General features: G+C 43.4%; 1 protein-coding gene across 2 annotated transcripts in view; it reads left to right on the forward strand.

Annotated features, from left to right (window-relative positions):
* LOC132764841 (tyrosine-protein phosphatase non-receptor type 11-like) overlaps window positions 1–16,750 on the forward strand; it is an 83,675-nt gene that overhangs the window by 23,395 nt on the left and 43,530 nt on the right. For both annotated transcript variants that reach the window (XM_067473007.1, XM_067473006.1), the window contains exon 2: window positions 7,826–7,948. In XM_067473007.1, the coding sequence (XP_067329108.1) occupies window positions 7,826–7,948 (123 nt within the window). The remainder of the gene's footprint in view (window positions 1–7,825; window positions 7,949–16,750) is intronic.

The following is a 16,750-nucleotide window of genomic DNA, read 5'->3' on the forward strand; positions in this document are numbered from 1 at the left end:
GTATTATATTGTATGACATTATAGTATTATAAATATTGTATGTATATAGTAATAATGTAATATAGTAATAATATATAATATAATTTAATATTATATATATATATATATGTATATATATGTTTTTTATTCATTCAGTTGCTTCCCACTTTTCATGACCGCATTGTATTATTATTAGTATTATATTGTATTACATTATAATATTATGAATATTGTATGTATATATAATATATTATATTATTAGCATACCATAATATGCTAATATTATTACTATAATAATATATGTTACTATATATAGTAATAGTATATAGGAATAATTTGATAATATTATATAATAATTTAATTATATTATATATATTATATTATTAGCATACCACAGTATAATATTAGTATTGACATATGCATTCGTCCCCACGATGCATTTATTCCTTTTGTACTGGGGAACTCAGTTGAAAAATTGCAATTTCTGATGAATAAATGTGTTTTAGTGTATTGTCGAAGGCTTTCATGGCCGGAATCACTGGGTTGTTGTGTGTTTTCTGGGCTGTCCGTCCATGTTCTAGAAGCATTCTCTCCTGACATTTCGCCTGCATCTATGGCAGGCCTCCTCAGAGGTTGTGAGGTCTGTTGGAAACCAGGAAAATGGGGTTTATATATCGGTGCAAAGTCCAGGGTGGGACAAAGGACTCTTGTCTGTTGGAGCTAGGTGTGAATGTTTCAACTGACCACCTTAATTAGCATTTGATGGCTTGGCAGTGCCTGGGGGAATCTTTTGTTGAGAGGTGATTAGATGTGCCTGCTTGTCTTTTGGAGTTAGGTGTGAATGTTTCACATGGCCTCCTTGATTAGCATTTAATGGTCTATCAGTTTCAAGGTCTGGCTTCTTACTGCCTGGGGCAATCCTTTGTTGGGAGGCGATTAGCTGCACCTGATTGTTTTTGTCTGGAATTCCCCTGTTTTTTTAGTGTTGTTCTTTATTTACTGTTATGATTCCACAGATATACATTTTCCTAGTTTCCAATAGACCTCACAACCTCTGAGGATGTCTGCCATAAATGTGGGCGAAACATCAGGAGAGAATGCTTCTGGAACATGAAAACTTACAACAACCCAGTTGCATTTCCAACAGGCCTCACAACTTCTGATACTGGTAGCCAGGTTTTGTTTATTTTCATGGTTTCTTCCTTTCTGTTGACATTGTCCACGTGCATGTGGATTTCAATGGTTTCTCTATGTAGTCTTGACGTGGTCGTTGTTAGAGTGGTCCGTCATTTCTGTGTTTATTGAATACGCTGTGTCCAAGTTGGGTCATCAGGTGCTCTGCTATGGTTGACTTCCCTGGTTGAGTTAGTCTTCAGTGCCTTTCATGTTCCTTGATTCGTGCCTGCGTGTGGTCATCCCTCTATAGATGCGTTTACAACTGCATAGTATAGAGTAAATTACTACAGAGGTGAGAGGATCCCTCTTGTCCTTTGCTGAATGGACAATGTGTTTGGGATTGGCATTAAAATGTGATCTGAATGTCACCTCATAGTCCTGTTCGTCACGAGAGGGCTGCTCTACTTGCAATGAAGAAGAAGTGACGAGTGGAGTGCCGCAGGGTTCTGTCCTGGGCCCGGTCCTGTTCAACATCTGTATTAATGACTTAGATGAAGGGCTAGAAGGCATGATCATCAAGTTTGCAGACGACACCAAATTGGGAGGGAGAGCCAAGACTCCAGAGGACAGGAGCAGGATTCAAAGGGATCTTGACAGATTGGAGAGATGAATGGCCAACACTCACAAAATGAAGTTCAACAGGGACAAATGCAAGATACTCCACTTTGGCAGGAAAAACGAAATGCAAATATACAGAATGGGGGACTCGAGAGCAGAACGTGTGAAAAGGATCTTGGAGTCCTCGTGGACAACAAGTTAAACATGAGCCAGGAATGTGATGTGGTGTCAAAAAAAGCCAATGGGATTTTGGCCTGCATCAAGAGGAGCATAGTGTCTAGATCTAGGGAAGTCATGCTCCCATGCTCTATTCTGCTTTGGTTAGATCACTTTACCTGGAATATTGTGTCCAATTCTGGGCACCACAATTCAAGAGAGATATTGACAAGCTGGAATGTGTCCAGAGGAGGGCGACTCAAATGATCAAGGGTGTGGAGAACAAGCCCTATGAGGAGCGGCTTAAGGAGCTGGGCATGTTTAGCCTGAAGAAGAGAAGGCTGAGAGGAGATATGATAGCCATGTATAAATATGTGAGAGGAAGCCACAGGGAGGAGGGAGCAAGCTTGTTTTCTGCTTCCCTGGAGACTAGGACGCAATGGAACAATGGCTTCAAACTACAAGAGAGGAGATTCCATCTGAACATGAGGAAGAACTTCCTGACTGTGAGAGCCGTTCAGCAGTGGAACTCTCTGCCCCGGAGTGTGGTGGAGGCTCATTCTTTGGAAGCTTTTAAGCAGAGGCTGGATGGCCATCTGTCAGGGGTGATTTGAATGCAATATTCCTGCTTCTTGGCAGAATGGGGTTGGACTGGATGATGGCCCATGAGGTCTCTTCCAACTCTTTGATTCTATGATTCTATGTGGGATTCACAGTATGATGGTGGGACAACTCCTTCCCCGAAGCGTATGAGATCACTCTGAAACGGAACAAAAGAAGTCTGTGTCCCACTCCGCTTATAAAACATTTTGTGTTCCGGCTCTCCTTTTGAAGCCGGCTTGCAACAACCACAGATCTGAAATGTCTCGCTGTTTGGGTTGAGCAAAGCAGAAGAAGACTCATGAGAGTGGACAACTCAAATTTGGAAAACTTTGACGGTGTGAGAACTAAGTTGTGTTTGCTTTGGAAACTCTGCTCTAGGGCTACTTTGCATTGACATACGTGCTTTGATCTAGAGTTGTAGAAGGCCGTGTCTTCTTTGGAAACTATTGGAGGAAATCTGTTGGTTCTCGATAGCCATATCAAGTGTCCAAAACAATAAATGGAATCTAAGTTGCGTTTTCCCCCCTTACTGATCCAGCATTTTTTAAAAGCTCTAGCACAACACTTCTCAACCTTGGTTCTGTCAGAAGGGGATGAGCTGCAGAACATGTGACCAGATCTAGGACTATTCAGACTCAGACTCTATTTTAGAAGTTAGTAGAAACAGAGTGCTAGACCTTTGGAGAGGAAGGTTGAGAACCACTGACCTAGACCTTTGGAGAGCTTCTGCTCAAACATTTCAAAGCTCCCTTCTTGAGCGGTGATTTCATGATCGTCAGCATAGACAAAACTCTTTGGCACTTATGGCATTTGTTGGGGTCACCCCAACATGAGGAACTGTATTAAGGGGTCACGGCATTAGGAAGGTTGAGAAACACTGACCTAGACATTCAGAGAGCTTCTGTTCAGCCATTTCAAAGCTCCCTTCTTCAGCGGTGATGGCATGATCGTCAGCATAGATGGAACTCTTTGGCACTTTTGGCATTTGTAGCGGTCACCACAACGTGAGGAACTGTATTAAGGGGTCACGGAATTAGGAAGGTTGAGAAACAAGAGCTTCGTAGAGCTTCTGTTCATCCATTTCAAAGCTCCCTACTTGAGTGGTGATGACATGATTGTCAGCATAGATGAAACTCTTTGTCACTTTTGGCATTTATAGGGGTCAACACAGCATGAGGAACTGTATTAAGGAAGGTTGAGTAACACTGACCTAGACCTTCAGAGAGTTTCTGTTCAACCATTTCAAAGCTCCCTTCTACAGCGGTGATGGCATGATCGTCAGCATAGATGAAAATCTTTGTCATTTCTGGCATTTGTAGGGGTCACCACAACATAAGGAACTGTATTAAGGGTCGTGGCATTAGGAAGGTTGAGAACCACAGCTTTTGCAGTTTTCAGTTGATCAGTCACAGCTCTCCGGGAACGGCAGACTGTGCGCCTTGCATTCAATCTTCATTACAGCTTTTCAGTCCACCGGAACATTAATTCATGATGAACATTAATCCAACACAGTCTTGTCCTTAAGCATCATCAAACCTCATTATCTCGTTCTTCCAGCTGCCGTGGTAAGATATTTGGAGAAGGCGTGCTTGCACGGGTGGCGAAGAAAGCCCTCCGTTCTGTAGACGTTGCAAGTAGATTCACTGCTAACTTTGTGGATTTATTTCGTTGCTGGAAGCGGCCTCAAGTTTCTGTGAAGTTGGGCACTATAAATCTTTAAAACATGTGTTTGTTGTCTCTTGAAATGGATGCCATTAGGAGGGTTTTTTCGTCTTAGATAGCTTCCAGATCTGGCTTTCTCCTTGATCCAGAATTTATTTATTGATCGTGTCAGAAGTGAGTTGAGGGGACAGTTAAAATGCATTAACAAACACAAAGTTTGAAAAAACTTTGGATTATGCTAAATGTCCTTTGACCGGAAGCTGGCCACTTGGATTGTGAGAAAGTCCTCCATTGTGCATGTCGCAGGGCTCAGACTGCATTGTAGAAAGTGGTCTGGGGTTTAGTATCGACACAAATGGCCCGCCACTGCCATAAGGGACAAAGAGTTTCATCTACGCTGACGATTGTGCCATCACCGCTCAAGCAGGGAGCTTTGAGATGGTTGAACAGAAGCTCTCTGAAGCTTTAGGTGCAGTGAGTGCCTATTAAAGTGAAAACCAGCTTGCTCCATCAATGTTCAACATTTACACGCACACGTCTGCATTTTAGATGGATTAGAAATTAGCTGGTTTTCCCTGTAATAGGCAGTAAGAGCACCTAAAGCAATGATGGGCAACCTTTTGAGCTTGGTGTGTCAATACTTGCCAAAAAAACGAGCATAATTCGGGTGGGGTGTCACTTCTAGAAAAAAAACCCCATAATTTCATGATATTTATAGTTTAATAACAAAAATATATTATTGTAATTATTATTATTATTAACTTTATTTGTACCCCACTAACATCTCCCGAAGGACTTACAAAGGCCAAGGCCCCCAATAAAACAACAACATAACAAGTACACAATAAAACTCAAGCAAATCAAATTATATATATATATATATATATATATATATGTATGTGTATATGTATATGTATATGTATATGTATATATAATTGATTTGCTTGAGTTTTATTGTCTACTTGTTATGTTGTATATATATATATTGTATATATGTGTGTATATATATATATATATACATATACATATACATATATATATATATATATATATAACTGTATTTAATAAACCAAAAACTAATTATTTAACTTACCTGCTTTTTCTATAATGCCATATATCTCGGCATTATAGAAAAATGCTGGTGTAGGAGCCGAGGATGAAATGTCTTTCTTGGGATGTGGCCCCATCTTCTCTATATGCGGCCGCATGCGACCATGTGTCATCGAAAATGGCTATGCGTGTCAGTGCTGACACATGTGTCACAGGTTCGCCATCATGGACCTAAAGCTTCAGAGAGCTTCTGTTCAACCATTTCAAAGCTCCTTGCCAGGGCGGTGATGACACAATCATCAGCATAAATTAAACTCTCTGTCCATTGGTTGAACAGAAGCTCTCTGAAGCTTTAGGTATCGTGACTGCCCACTAAAGGGAAAACCAGGTTGCACCACCAATTTTTACCATTTACACAAATGAGCAGCCACTGCCAGAAGGGACAGAGAGTTTCATCTATGCTGATGATCACGCCATCACCACCTAAGCAGGGAGCTTTGAAATGGTTGAATAGAAGCTCTCCAGAGCTTTAGGTGCCATTACTGCCTACTAAAGGGAAAACCAGGTTGCACCATCCATGTTTACCATTTACACAAATGAACAGCACCTGCCAGAAGGGACAGAGAGTTTCATCTATGCCGACGATCGTGCCATCACCGCTCAAGATGATATTTTTATTTTTCAAAGACATTGTTAGCTTGGTTGTGGGCCTGACGCTTGGAGAAAGACTTCCGAGATTAGTCTTTGAAATGGCCTTCTGAGGCTGTTTTGCTGCAAAAGGCAAAAGCTGCACATCGCAAGTGCTGAACCTGAGAAAAATGTATAATCTCACAAAGGACTGCCACCTCACCCACTTCATAGGAAATCTGCTACAAAACAGGAGCTTTTTTGTTGAGTTCCAGGGCCATAGAAGCAGATGGAAAAAAAATGGCCTGTCTTAGAGGAGCGTGCTTGATCCATCAATGTTTAACATTTACACAAATGACCAGCCACTGCCAGAAGGGGCAGAGAGTTTCATCTATGCTGATGATCATGCCATCACCCCCCAAGCAGGCAGCTTGGAAATGGTTGAACAGAAGCTCAAGGGCCAGAGAAGCAGATGGTGAAAACAGAAGAACGCCCTGCCTCAGTGGAGCGTGCTTACCCCATCAGTGTTCAACATTTAAACAAATGACCAGCCCCTGCCAAACGGGACAGAGAGTTTCATCTATGCTGACGATCGTGCCACCACTACTCAAGCAGGGAGCTTTGAGATGGTAGAACAGAAGATCTCCAAAGCTTTAGGTGCCATTATTGCCTACTAATGAGAAAACCAGGTTGCGCTATCAATGTTTACCATTTACACAAATGAACAGCCACTGCCAGAAAGGACAGAGAGTTTCATCTATGCTGATGATCGTGCCATCACTGCTCAAGGAGAGAGCTTTGAAATGGTTGAACAGAAGCTCTCCAAAGCTTTAGGTGCTCTGACTGCCTATTACAGGGGAAACCAGCTTGCTCCATCCATGTTCAACATTTACACGCACACGTCTGCGTTTTAGATGGATTAGGAATCGGCTGGTTTTCCCTGTAATAGGCAGTAAGAGCACCTAAGGCTTCAGAGAGCTTCTGTTCAACCATTTCAAAGCTCCTTGCCAGGGAGGTGATGACACAATCATCAGCATAGATGAAACTCTCAGTCCATTAGTTGAACAGAAGCTCTCTGAAGCTTTAGGTACCGTGACTGTCCACTAAAGGGAAAACCAGGTTGCACCATCAATGTTTACCATTTACACAAATGAGCAGCCACTGCCAGAAGGGACAGAGAGTTTCATCTATGCTGACGAACATGCCACCACCACCCAAGCTTTGAAATGGTTGAACAGAAGCTCTCCGAAGCTTTAGGTGCAGTGATTGCCTACTAAAGGGAAAACCAGGTTGTACCATCAATGTTTACGATTTACACAAATGACCAGCCACTGCCAGAAGGGACAGAGTTTCATCTATGCTGACGATCGTGCCATCACCGCTCAAGCAGGGTGCTTTGAAGTGGTTGAACAGAAGCTCTCCAAAGCTTTAGGTGCCATGACTGCCTACTAAAGGGAAAACCAGGTTGTACCATCAATGTTTACCATTTACACAAATGAACAGCCACTGCCAGAAGGGACAGAGTTTCATCTATGCTGACGAACATGCCATCACCGCTTAAGATCATATTTTTATTTTTCAAAGACGTTGTTAGCTTGGTTGTGGGCCTGACGCTTGGAGAAAGACGTCCGTGATTAGTCTTTGAAATGGCCTTCTGGGGCTTTTTTCCTTCCTGCAGATACACCCATAAGCACCAAAAGTCGGATTATACTCCTGTGTACAATGTAACTTGTTCAAAAGCAAATGGTTACTCATTGTTTTGGATTTAAAAAAACATAGTAACTCATCAATGTTGTTATTTAGAGTAGCTAGAAACGTAACACATTACGAATTAGACATTTTTCTGCTACTTCTTAGGTAAACAAGAAAAATAACATTGTGGGTAACGGGTGTGCCTTGTCTGTGGAAGGGGTAGATTTGGATTCCAGGAAGGCCAGATTGAACCCCAAATCCTGAGGTTTCAGAGGTTCCCTCCAGTTTTCGTAAAATGATTAAATCTGTGTCTTTTTCCTAGGTGGTTCCATCCGAACATCAATGGAATCGAAGCAGAGAAGTTGCTGCTCACCAGAGGCGTCCATGGGAGCTTTTTGGCCCGGCCCAGCAAAAGCAACCCGGGAGACTTTACGCTATCAGTCAGGTAAGGAAAGACATCTCCCTATGGATGTCCCGGTCCCCAAACACTCTCTGCTTCATTTGAAAGAATGCTGCACTTGCAGAGCTCAGGCGGTGTCATATTTCAGTGTCAATGTTGACTTTTGTGGAGAGGTGGCTGCCAAGGGAGCGGAAATGGTCAATATTTTCTAATATTACATCATTAAGCCATATTTCTGGCATTGGAGAGGGGTTGGCTGGTGTCTGCTGGAAGAGCACATTGGTTTTCTCGATGTTCAGTGAGAGGCCGAGCTTCTCATGCTTCTGCAAAGGAGTTTAGTGTGGCTTGTAGGTCTTCTTCTGAATGCACTCAGATGCCATTGTCATCAGCATATTGGAGTTCTAGAACTAATGTTGTAACCTTGGTTTTGGCTTTCAGTCTGCTGAAAGGCCGAGCTTCTCGTATGCTTTTGCAAAGGTGTTTAGAGTGGCTTGTAGGTCTTCTTCCGAATACGCACAGACTACGTTATCATCAGCATACTGGAGCTCTATAACACATGTTGTTGTGACAAGGGGATTGGCTGGTGACTGCTGGAAGAGCATTTTGGTTTTGTCGATGTTCAATGACAGGCCGAGCTTCTCGTATGCTTCTGCGAAGGTGTTTAGAGTGGCTTGTAGGTCTTCTTCTGCATGTGCACAGACTACGTTGTCATCAGCATACTGGAGCTCTATAACACATGTTGTTGTGACAAGGGGATTGGCTGGTGACTGCTGGAAGAGCACTTTGGTTTTCCCGATGCTCAGTGAGAGGCCGAGCTTCTCGTATGCTTCTGCAAAGGAGTTGACAGTGGCTTGTAGGTCTTCTTATGAATTCGCACAGATGATGTTGTCAGCAGCATATTGGAGTTCTGTAACAGATGTTGTTGTGACAAGGGGATTGGCTGGTGACTGCTGGAAGAGCACTTTGGTTTTCCCGATGCTCAGTGAGAGGCCGAGCTTCTCGTATGCTTCTGCAAAGGTGTTTAAATTGGCTTGTAGGTCTTCTTCTGAATGCACACAGACTATGTTGTCATCAGCATATTGGAGTTCTATAACTGATGTTGTTGTGACAAGGGGATTGGCTGGTGACTCCTGGAAGAGCACTTTGGTTTTCCTGATGTTCAGTGAGAGGCCGAGCTTCTCGTATGCTTCTGCAAAGAAGTTGACAGTGGCTTGTAAGTCTTCTTATGAATTCGCACAAATGATGTTGTCAGCAGCATATTGGAGTTCTATAACAGATGTTGTTGTGACAGGGAGATGGGCTGGTGAGCACTTTGGTTTTCCTGATGTTCAGTGAGAGGCCGAGCTTCTCATATGCTTCTGCGAAGGTGTTTAGAGTGGCTTGTAGGTCTTCTTCTGAATACGCACAGACTACGTTATCATCAGCATACTGGAGCTCTGTAACACATGTTGTGACAAGGGGATTGGCTGGTGACTCCTGGAAGAGCACTTTGGTTTTCCTGATGTTCAGTGAGAGGCCGAGCTTCTCGTATGCTTCTGCAAAGAAGTTGACAGTGGCTTGTAGGTCTTCTTATGAATTCGCACAGATGATGTTGTCAGCAGCATATTGGAGTTCTATAATTTATTTATTTATTTATATGCTTGTATACCGCTAATATCTCAGCCTAAGTCGGCGACTCATTGCGGTTTACAACAATTAAAAACAGTATTCAATTTAAAACATAAAACATATATACAATACAAATTATTGGGCCACCAATAATAATCACAAGCATCTCGTAACTAAAAACACAATCCAAAATTCGTCGTCCATGATTGCCAGTCCTTAGTCATCAAAGTTCATTGCAACGGATTAACCGAATGCTTGTTTAAACATCCATGTTTTCAATCTCTTCCGAAACACCATCAGCGAGGGGGCTGATCGTACCTCTATAGGGAGGGTGTTCCAAAGCCGAGGGGCCACCACAGAAAAGGCCCTGTCTCTCGTTCCCGCCAGCCGCACCTGTGAAGCCGGCGGGATAGAGAGCAGGGACTCTCCAGAAGATCTTAGGGTCCTGGTGGGCTGATAGGCTGAGGTACGTTCGGAAAACCAAAGTGCTGTTCCAGCAGTCACCAACCAATCCCCTTGTCACAACAACATCTGTTATAGAACTCCAATATGCTGATGACAACGTCGTCTGTGCGCATTCACAAGAAAATCTACAAGCCACTCTAAACACCTTCGCAGAAGCATATGAGAAGCTCGGTCTCTCACTGAACATCAAGAAAACCAAAGTGCTCTTCCAGCAGTCACTAGCCAATCCCCCTGTCACAACAACAGATAACAGATATAACACAATAACAGATGTTGTTGTGACAGGGAGATGGGCTGGTGAGCACTTTGGTTTTCTCGATGTTCAGTGAGAGGCCGAGCTTCTTGTATGCTTCTGCGAAGGTGTTTAGAGTGGCTTGTATATCTTCTTCTGAATGCGCACAGACGATGTTGTCATCAGCATATTGGAGTTCTATAACAGATGTTGTTGTGACAAGGGGATTGGCTGGTGACTGCTGGAACAGCACTTTGGTTTTCTTGATGTTCAATGACAGGTCAAACTTTTTGTATGCTTCTGCAAAGGAGTTGACAGTGGCTTGTAGGTCTTCTTATGAATTCGCACAGATGATGTTGTCAGCAGCATATTGGAGTTCTATAACAGATGTTGTTGTGACAGGGAGATGGGCTGGTGAGCACTTTGGTTTTCTTGATGTTCAGTGAGAGACCGAGCTTCTCGTAGGTTTCTGCGAAGGTGTTTAGAGTGGCTTGTAGGTTTTCTTGTGAATGCGCACAGACGACGTTGTCATCAGCATATTGGAGTTCTATAACAGATGTTGTTGTGACAAGGGGATTGGCTGGTGACTCCTGGAAGAGCACTTTGGTTTTCCTGATGTTCAATGACAGGTCAAACTTTTTGTATGCTTCTGCGAAGGTGTTTAGAGTAGCTTGTAGGTCTTCTTCTGCATGCGCACAGACTATGTTGTCATCAGCATATCAGAGTTCTATAACAGATGTTGTTGTGACCTTGGTTTTGGCTTTCAGTCTGCTGAGGTTAAACAGCTTGCCATAATTTCCACTCCAGTGGGAAGTTTCCTGTCAACAAGATGAAGTATCATAGCAATGAAGATGGAGAGTAAGGTTGGGGCAAGAACACCTCCCTGTTTGACACCTGACTCCACCTTAAATGGGTCACTTTGGGAGCCATTGCTGTCCAAGACTGTTGTCATCATGGAGGACCCGCAGGATGTTCACAAAGGATTCAGCAAGGCCTTCGACAAGGTCCCCCAAGGAAACTAGTCCAATGTGGGCTAGGCAAAACTACGGTGAGGTGGATCTGTAATTGGTTAAGTGGACGAACACAGAGAGTGCTCACTAATGCTTCCTCTTCATCTTGGAAAGAAGTGACAAGTGGAGTGCCGCAGGGTTCCGTCCTGGGCCCGGTTCTGTTCAACATCTTTATTAACGACTTAGATGAAGGGCTAGAAGGCAGGATCATCAAGTTTGCAGATGACACCAAATTGGGAGGGAGAGCCAAGACTCCAGAGGACAGGAGCAGGATTCAAAACGATCTTGACAGATTAGAGAGATGGGCCAAAACTAACAAAATGAAGTTCAACAGTGACAAATGTAAGATACTCCACTTTGGCAGAAAAAAATGAAATGCAAAGATACAGAATGGGGGACAATGCCTGGCTCGAGAGCAGGACGTGTGAAAAAGATCTTGGAGTCCTCGTGGACAACAAGTTAAACATGAGCCAACAATGTGATGTGGCGGCAAAAAAAGCCAATGGGATTTTGTCCTGCATCAAGAGGAGCCTAGTGTCTAGATCTAAGGAAGTAATGCTACCCCTCTATTCTGCTTTGGTTAGACCACATCTGGAATATTGTGTCCAATTCTGGGCACCACAATTCAAGAGAGATATTGACAAGCTGGAATGTGTCCAGAGGAGGGCGACTAAAATGATCAAGGGTCTGGAGAACAAGCCCTATGAGGAGCGGCTTAGGGAACTGGGCATGTTTAGCCTGAAGAAGAGAAGGCTGAGAGGAGATATGATGAGGGCCATGTATAAATATGTGAGAGGAAGCCACAGGGAGGAGGAGGGAGCAAGCTTCCTTTCTGCTTCCCTGGAGACCAGGACGCGGAACAATGGCTTCAAACTACAAGAGAGGAGATTCCATCTGAACATGAGGAAGAACTTCCTGACTGTGAGAGCCGTTCAGCAGTGGAACTCTCTGCCCCGGAGTGTGGTAGAGGCTCCTTCTTTGGAAGCTTTTAAGCAGAGGCTGGATGGCCATCTGTCAGGGGTGATTTGAATGCAATATTCCTGCTTCTTGGTAGAATGGGGTTGGACTGGATGGCCCAGGAGGTCTCTTCCAACTCTTTGATTCTATGATTCTATGATTCTATATATAAACCCCACAACATATCTCACAGCCTGCGAGGATACCTGCCATTGATGTGGGAGAAATGTCAGGAGAGAATGCTTCTGGCTCATGTCCAGACAGCCTGGAAAATTCAAAATGTAACTTCATTTGATATTACTGAGTTCCGTTATGGTATGAAAGGGAGTGAGGGTGGATGCCGACTCCAAACATCTCCTTTTGAATCCCCCCAGTGTTTAGCGTTATGGCTTCAGGGGTGGGGTGAGGGGGGGGGGCAGAAGTAAGAGCATCCATTTAACAACTGTAGCCGGATCTCTGTAAATAATTTAAAGGCCAAGAATTGGCGTTGCCGCGCTTCCCTAAGAGGTATCTGGGCCTCCGGCCAGCCATCGAAAAATGGAACTGCTAAGGAGGGAGAGCAAGCCATGCAAAATGGTAAATGGAGTGTGTTTTGATCCTAACTGATCCGATTTTGTTTGCTTATAGATATAGTTTGCAGGTAGGGAAAAAAAGGAAAAATCTGCAAGTACTTCCTCATTCTTTCACACCTCGCTGGAAGGTTTTATGGCGTTGTAAATCAGTTAAATTAGCCTCCCCGCATAAAGCGGTACCTAAATTTCCTACTTGACAAATACAAATGTATTTCGAGCTTTTGATGGAGTGCTTCCTCATTCTTCTGTGCGCCGCTGGAAGGTTTTATGGCGTTGTAAATCAGTTAAATTAGCCTCCCCGCATAAAGCGACACCTAAATTTCCTACTTGACAAATTCGAATGTCTTTCGAGCTTTTGATGGAGTACTTCCTCATTCTTCTGCACGCCGCTGGAAGGTTTTATGGCGTTGTGAATTAGTTAAATTAGCCTCCCCGCATAAAGCGGTACCTAAATTTCCTACTTGACAAATACAAATGTATTTCGTGTTTTTGATGGAGTACTTCCTCATTCTTCTGCACGCTGCCTGAAGGTTTTATGGAGTTGTAAATTAGTTAAATTAGCCTCCCCACATAAAGCGGTACGTAATCCGGGTAGCGGTGTGAGCTCCCGCTGTCAGCCCAAGCTTCTGCAAACCTAGCCGTTCGAACACATGCAAATGTGAATAGATCAATAGGTACCACTCCGGCAGGAACTTAACGCTGCTCCATGCAGTCATGCTGGCCACATGACCTTGGAGGTGCCCTGGTCCTCAAACCCTCTCTGCTTCATACAGAAGTATGCTGCACTCGCAGAGCTCAGGCGGTGTTGTATTTCAGTGTCAATGTTGACTTTTGTGGAGAGGTGGCTGCCAAGGGAGCAGAAATGGCTTTATAGACAAGCTGCTTGGTCTCCTTATGGATGTGCCAGTCCTGAAACTCTCTCTGCTTAATTCGGGAAAATGCTGCACTCGCAGAGCTCAGGCAGTGTTGTATTTCAGTGTCAATGTGTACTTTTGTGGAGAGGTGGCTGCCAAGGGAGTGGAAATGGCTTTATAAACAAGCCCCTTAGTCTCCCTATGGATGTCCTGGTCCTCAAACACTCTCTGCTTCATTCAGAAAAATGCTGCACTTGCAAAGCTCAGGCTGTGTTGTCAGTGTTGACTTTGGTGGAGAGGTAGCTGCCAAGGGAGTGAAATAGCTTTATAAACAAGCACCTTGCTATCCCTACAGATATCCCAGTCCTGAAACTCTCTCTGCTTAATTCAGGAAAATGCTGCACTCGCAGAGCTCAGGCAGTGTTGTATTTCAGTGCTAATGTTGACTTTTGTGGAGAGGTGGCTGCCAAGGGGGTGGAAATGGCTTTATAGACAAGCACCTTGGTCTCCCTACGGATGTGTCAGTCCTCAAACACTCTCTGCTTCATTCGGGAAAATGCTGCACTCGCAGAGCTCAGGCGGTGTTGTATTTCAGTGTCAATGTTGACTTTTGTGGAGAGGTGGCTGCCAAGGGAGCGGAAATGGCTTTATCAACAAGCACCTTGCTATCCCTACGGATGTCCCAGTCCTGAAACACTCTCTGCTTCAGTCAGAAAAATGCTGCACTCGCAGAGCTCAGGCGGTGTTGTATTTCGGTGCCAATGTTGACTTTTGTGGAGAGGTGGCTGCCAAGGGAAGAGAAATGGCTTTATAAACAAGCACCTTGGTATCCCTACGGATGTCCCAGGCCTCAAACACTCTCTGCTTCATTTGGAAAAATGCTGCACTCGCAGAGCTCAGGCGGTGTTGTATTTCAGTTGTCCTTTGCGTGATATTGTCAACAAAATTACCAGATAGGCAACCCGCATAGAGATTTGTGTGAAGATGTTTGCTATTCCAAGCTGAGATGTTTGGGATGCAGTGGAAGAGAGGGTTGGAGAGGGATGAAATGTCCATATTCCGGTGCAGCCTTGTGGGAAATGTCCGGCTAAATGGATGTAATTGTCCATTCTTCATAAAATGCCAGAGGGTTTTTCGCTCGCAATGACAGGCGGGACAGAAGACTTTTAAGACTGAAGCATTCTAATATTGGCTTTGGGAGCAGAAACGAAAGAAATGAGTAATAGAGGAAGAAATAATATAAAATAATGTAATATAATATAAAATATTGTATAGACACAATATTTATAATATTATAATGTAGTGCAATATAATACTAATCATAATAATATGATATTCTAATTATATATTTATATTACATGTTATATTACTGACCCAGTCTGGTGATCGGGAAAATAACCTAATTAGAAAGTGCCCTTTGATTGTAGGTGAACTATAAATCCCAGTAACTACAACTCCCAAATGTCAAGGTCAATTTCCCCCAAACGCCATCTGTGTTCATATTTGGGCATATGGAATATTTATGCCAAGTTTGGTCCAGATCCATCATTGTTTGAGTCCACAGTGCTCTCTGGATGTAGGTGAACTACAACTCCCAGACTCAAGGTCAATGCCCATCAAACCCTTCTAGTGTTTTCTTTTGGTCATGAGATTCCTGTGTGCCACGTTTGGTTCAATTTCATTGTTGGTGGAGTTCAGAATTCTCCTTGATTGTAGGTGAACTATAAATCCCAGTAACTACAACTCCCAAATGCCAAGGTCTATTTTCCCCAAACCCCATCTGTGTTCATATTTGGGCATATGGAATATTCGTGCCAAATTTGGTCCAGATCCGTCATTGTTTGAGTCCACACTGCTCTCTGGATGTAAGTGAACTACAACTCCCAGACTCAAGGTCAATGCCCATCAAACCCTTCTAGTGTTTTCTGTTGGTCATGAGATTCCTGTGTGCCACGTTTGGTTCAATTTCATTGTTGGTGGAGTTCAGCATGCCCTTTGATTGTAGGTGAACTATAAATCCCAGCAACTACAACTCCCCAATGACAAAATGGCAAACATTCAATGCCTATTAGACATGCAACATATATAGACATACACAGAGGCAATTTAACATTCCAGCTTTTCCCAGCTTCATGAGGGTATGCTCGATACCGGCCACCGGGGGAGCTGCTGCTACACTGTCTACTTGTGACACTGAGTCCTTGATGGAGTACTTCCTCATTCTTCTGCACGCTGCTGGAAGGTTTTATGGCGTCGTAATTTAGTTAAGTTAGTTTGTAGGTTGTTTCAGGAGAGAAACATTAGGAGAGAATGCTTCAGCCTGGAAAACTCACAGCAACCCAGTGATGTGACTCAGAGTAGGCTTCACCTTACTCCCAAACACCATCACACAAGAGCTGTAGATTTTGTAGTTTATTGAGGAAAAACAAAGTCAACACGTAGAGTAAGCAATGCAAAGTTCCTAAAACAAAGGTTAAGTGCAACACAGTTCCCAAGATCCATAGGCAAAAATATGAAGCATAATCCTTTACGTAATGATCAAACGAGTCCGTGGTCAAACAGTGAAATACAAGACCCAAAAATCCAAGATTCAGAAAGCCCAAAGCCAAGATTAATCCATAGAAGCTTTCATGGAAAGAGCGACGTTGAACTGACAACCTCCCTTTGTCAATCAGAAGCCTAAATACCCCTTGCCATCATGAAGGCATTGTGATGACCTTTTGCTGACTTGGCTTCTTTCTTACTAGCTAAGCGAGAACTCCTCCTGACCCTCCAATCTAAGCGTTCTTGCCTGCTCATTTATTTATTTATTTAGAGCTTTTATAACCCGGTCTTCTCGACCTCCGAAGAGGGACTCAGGCCTGTTCACAACACAAGATTCATAAACAATAATATAAAAACGTCACACCTCACAATACACTAATCTATAAAATACGTTAAAATACAATCATATAATTACCTAAGGCCAAGTCGTCAGAATGAAATCACAATTCATCACCATCCGTCTGCGTGGTCAAGAGTTATTGACTCGCTCATCAAATGCTATATTCCAGAGCCAAGTTTTCACCTGTTTTCTAAACGTCAAGATAGAAGGGGCAGTTCTGATCCCCAGTGGAAGAGAGTTCCAGAGCCGAGGGGCCACCACCGAG

The sequence above is a fragment of the Anolis sagrei genome, chromosome 13, assembly GCF_037176765.1.
Source record: "Anolis sagrei isolate rAnoSag1 chromosome 13, rAnoSag1.mat, whole genome shotgun sequence".
NCBI lineage: Eukaryota > Metazoa > Chordata > Lepidosauria > Squamata > Dactyloidae > Anolis > Anolis sagrei.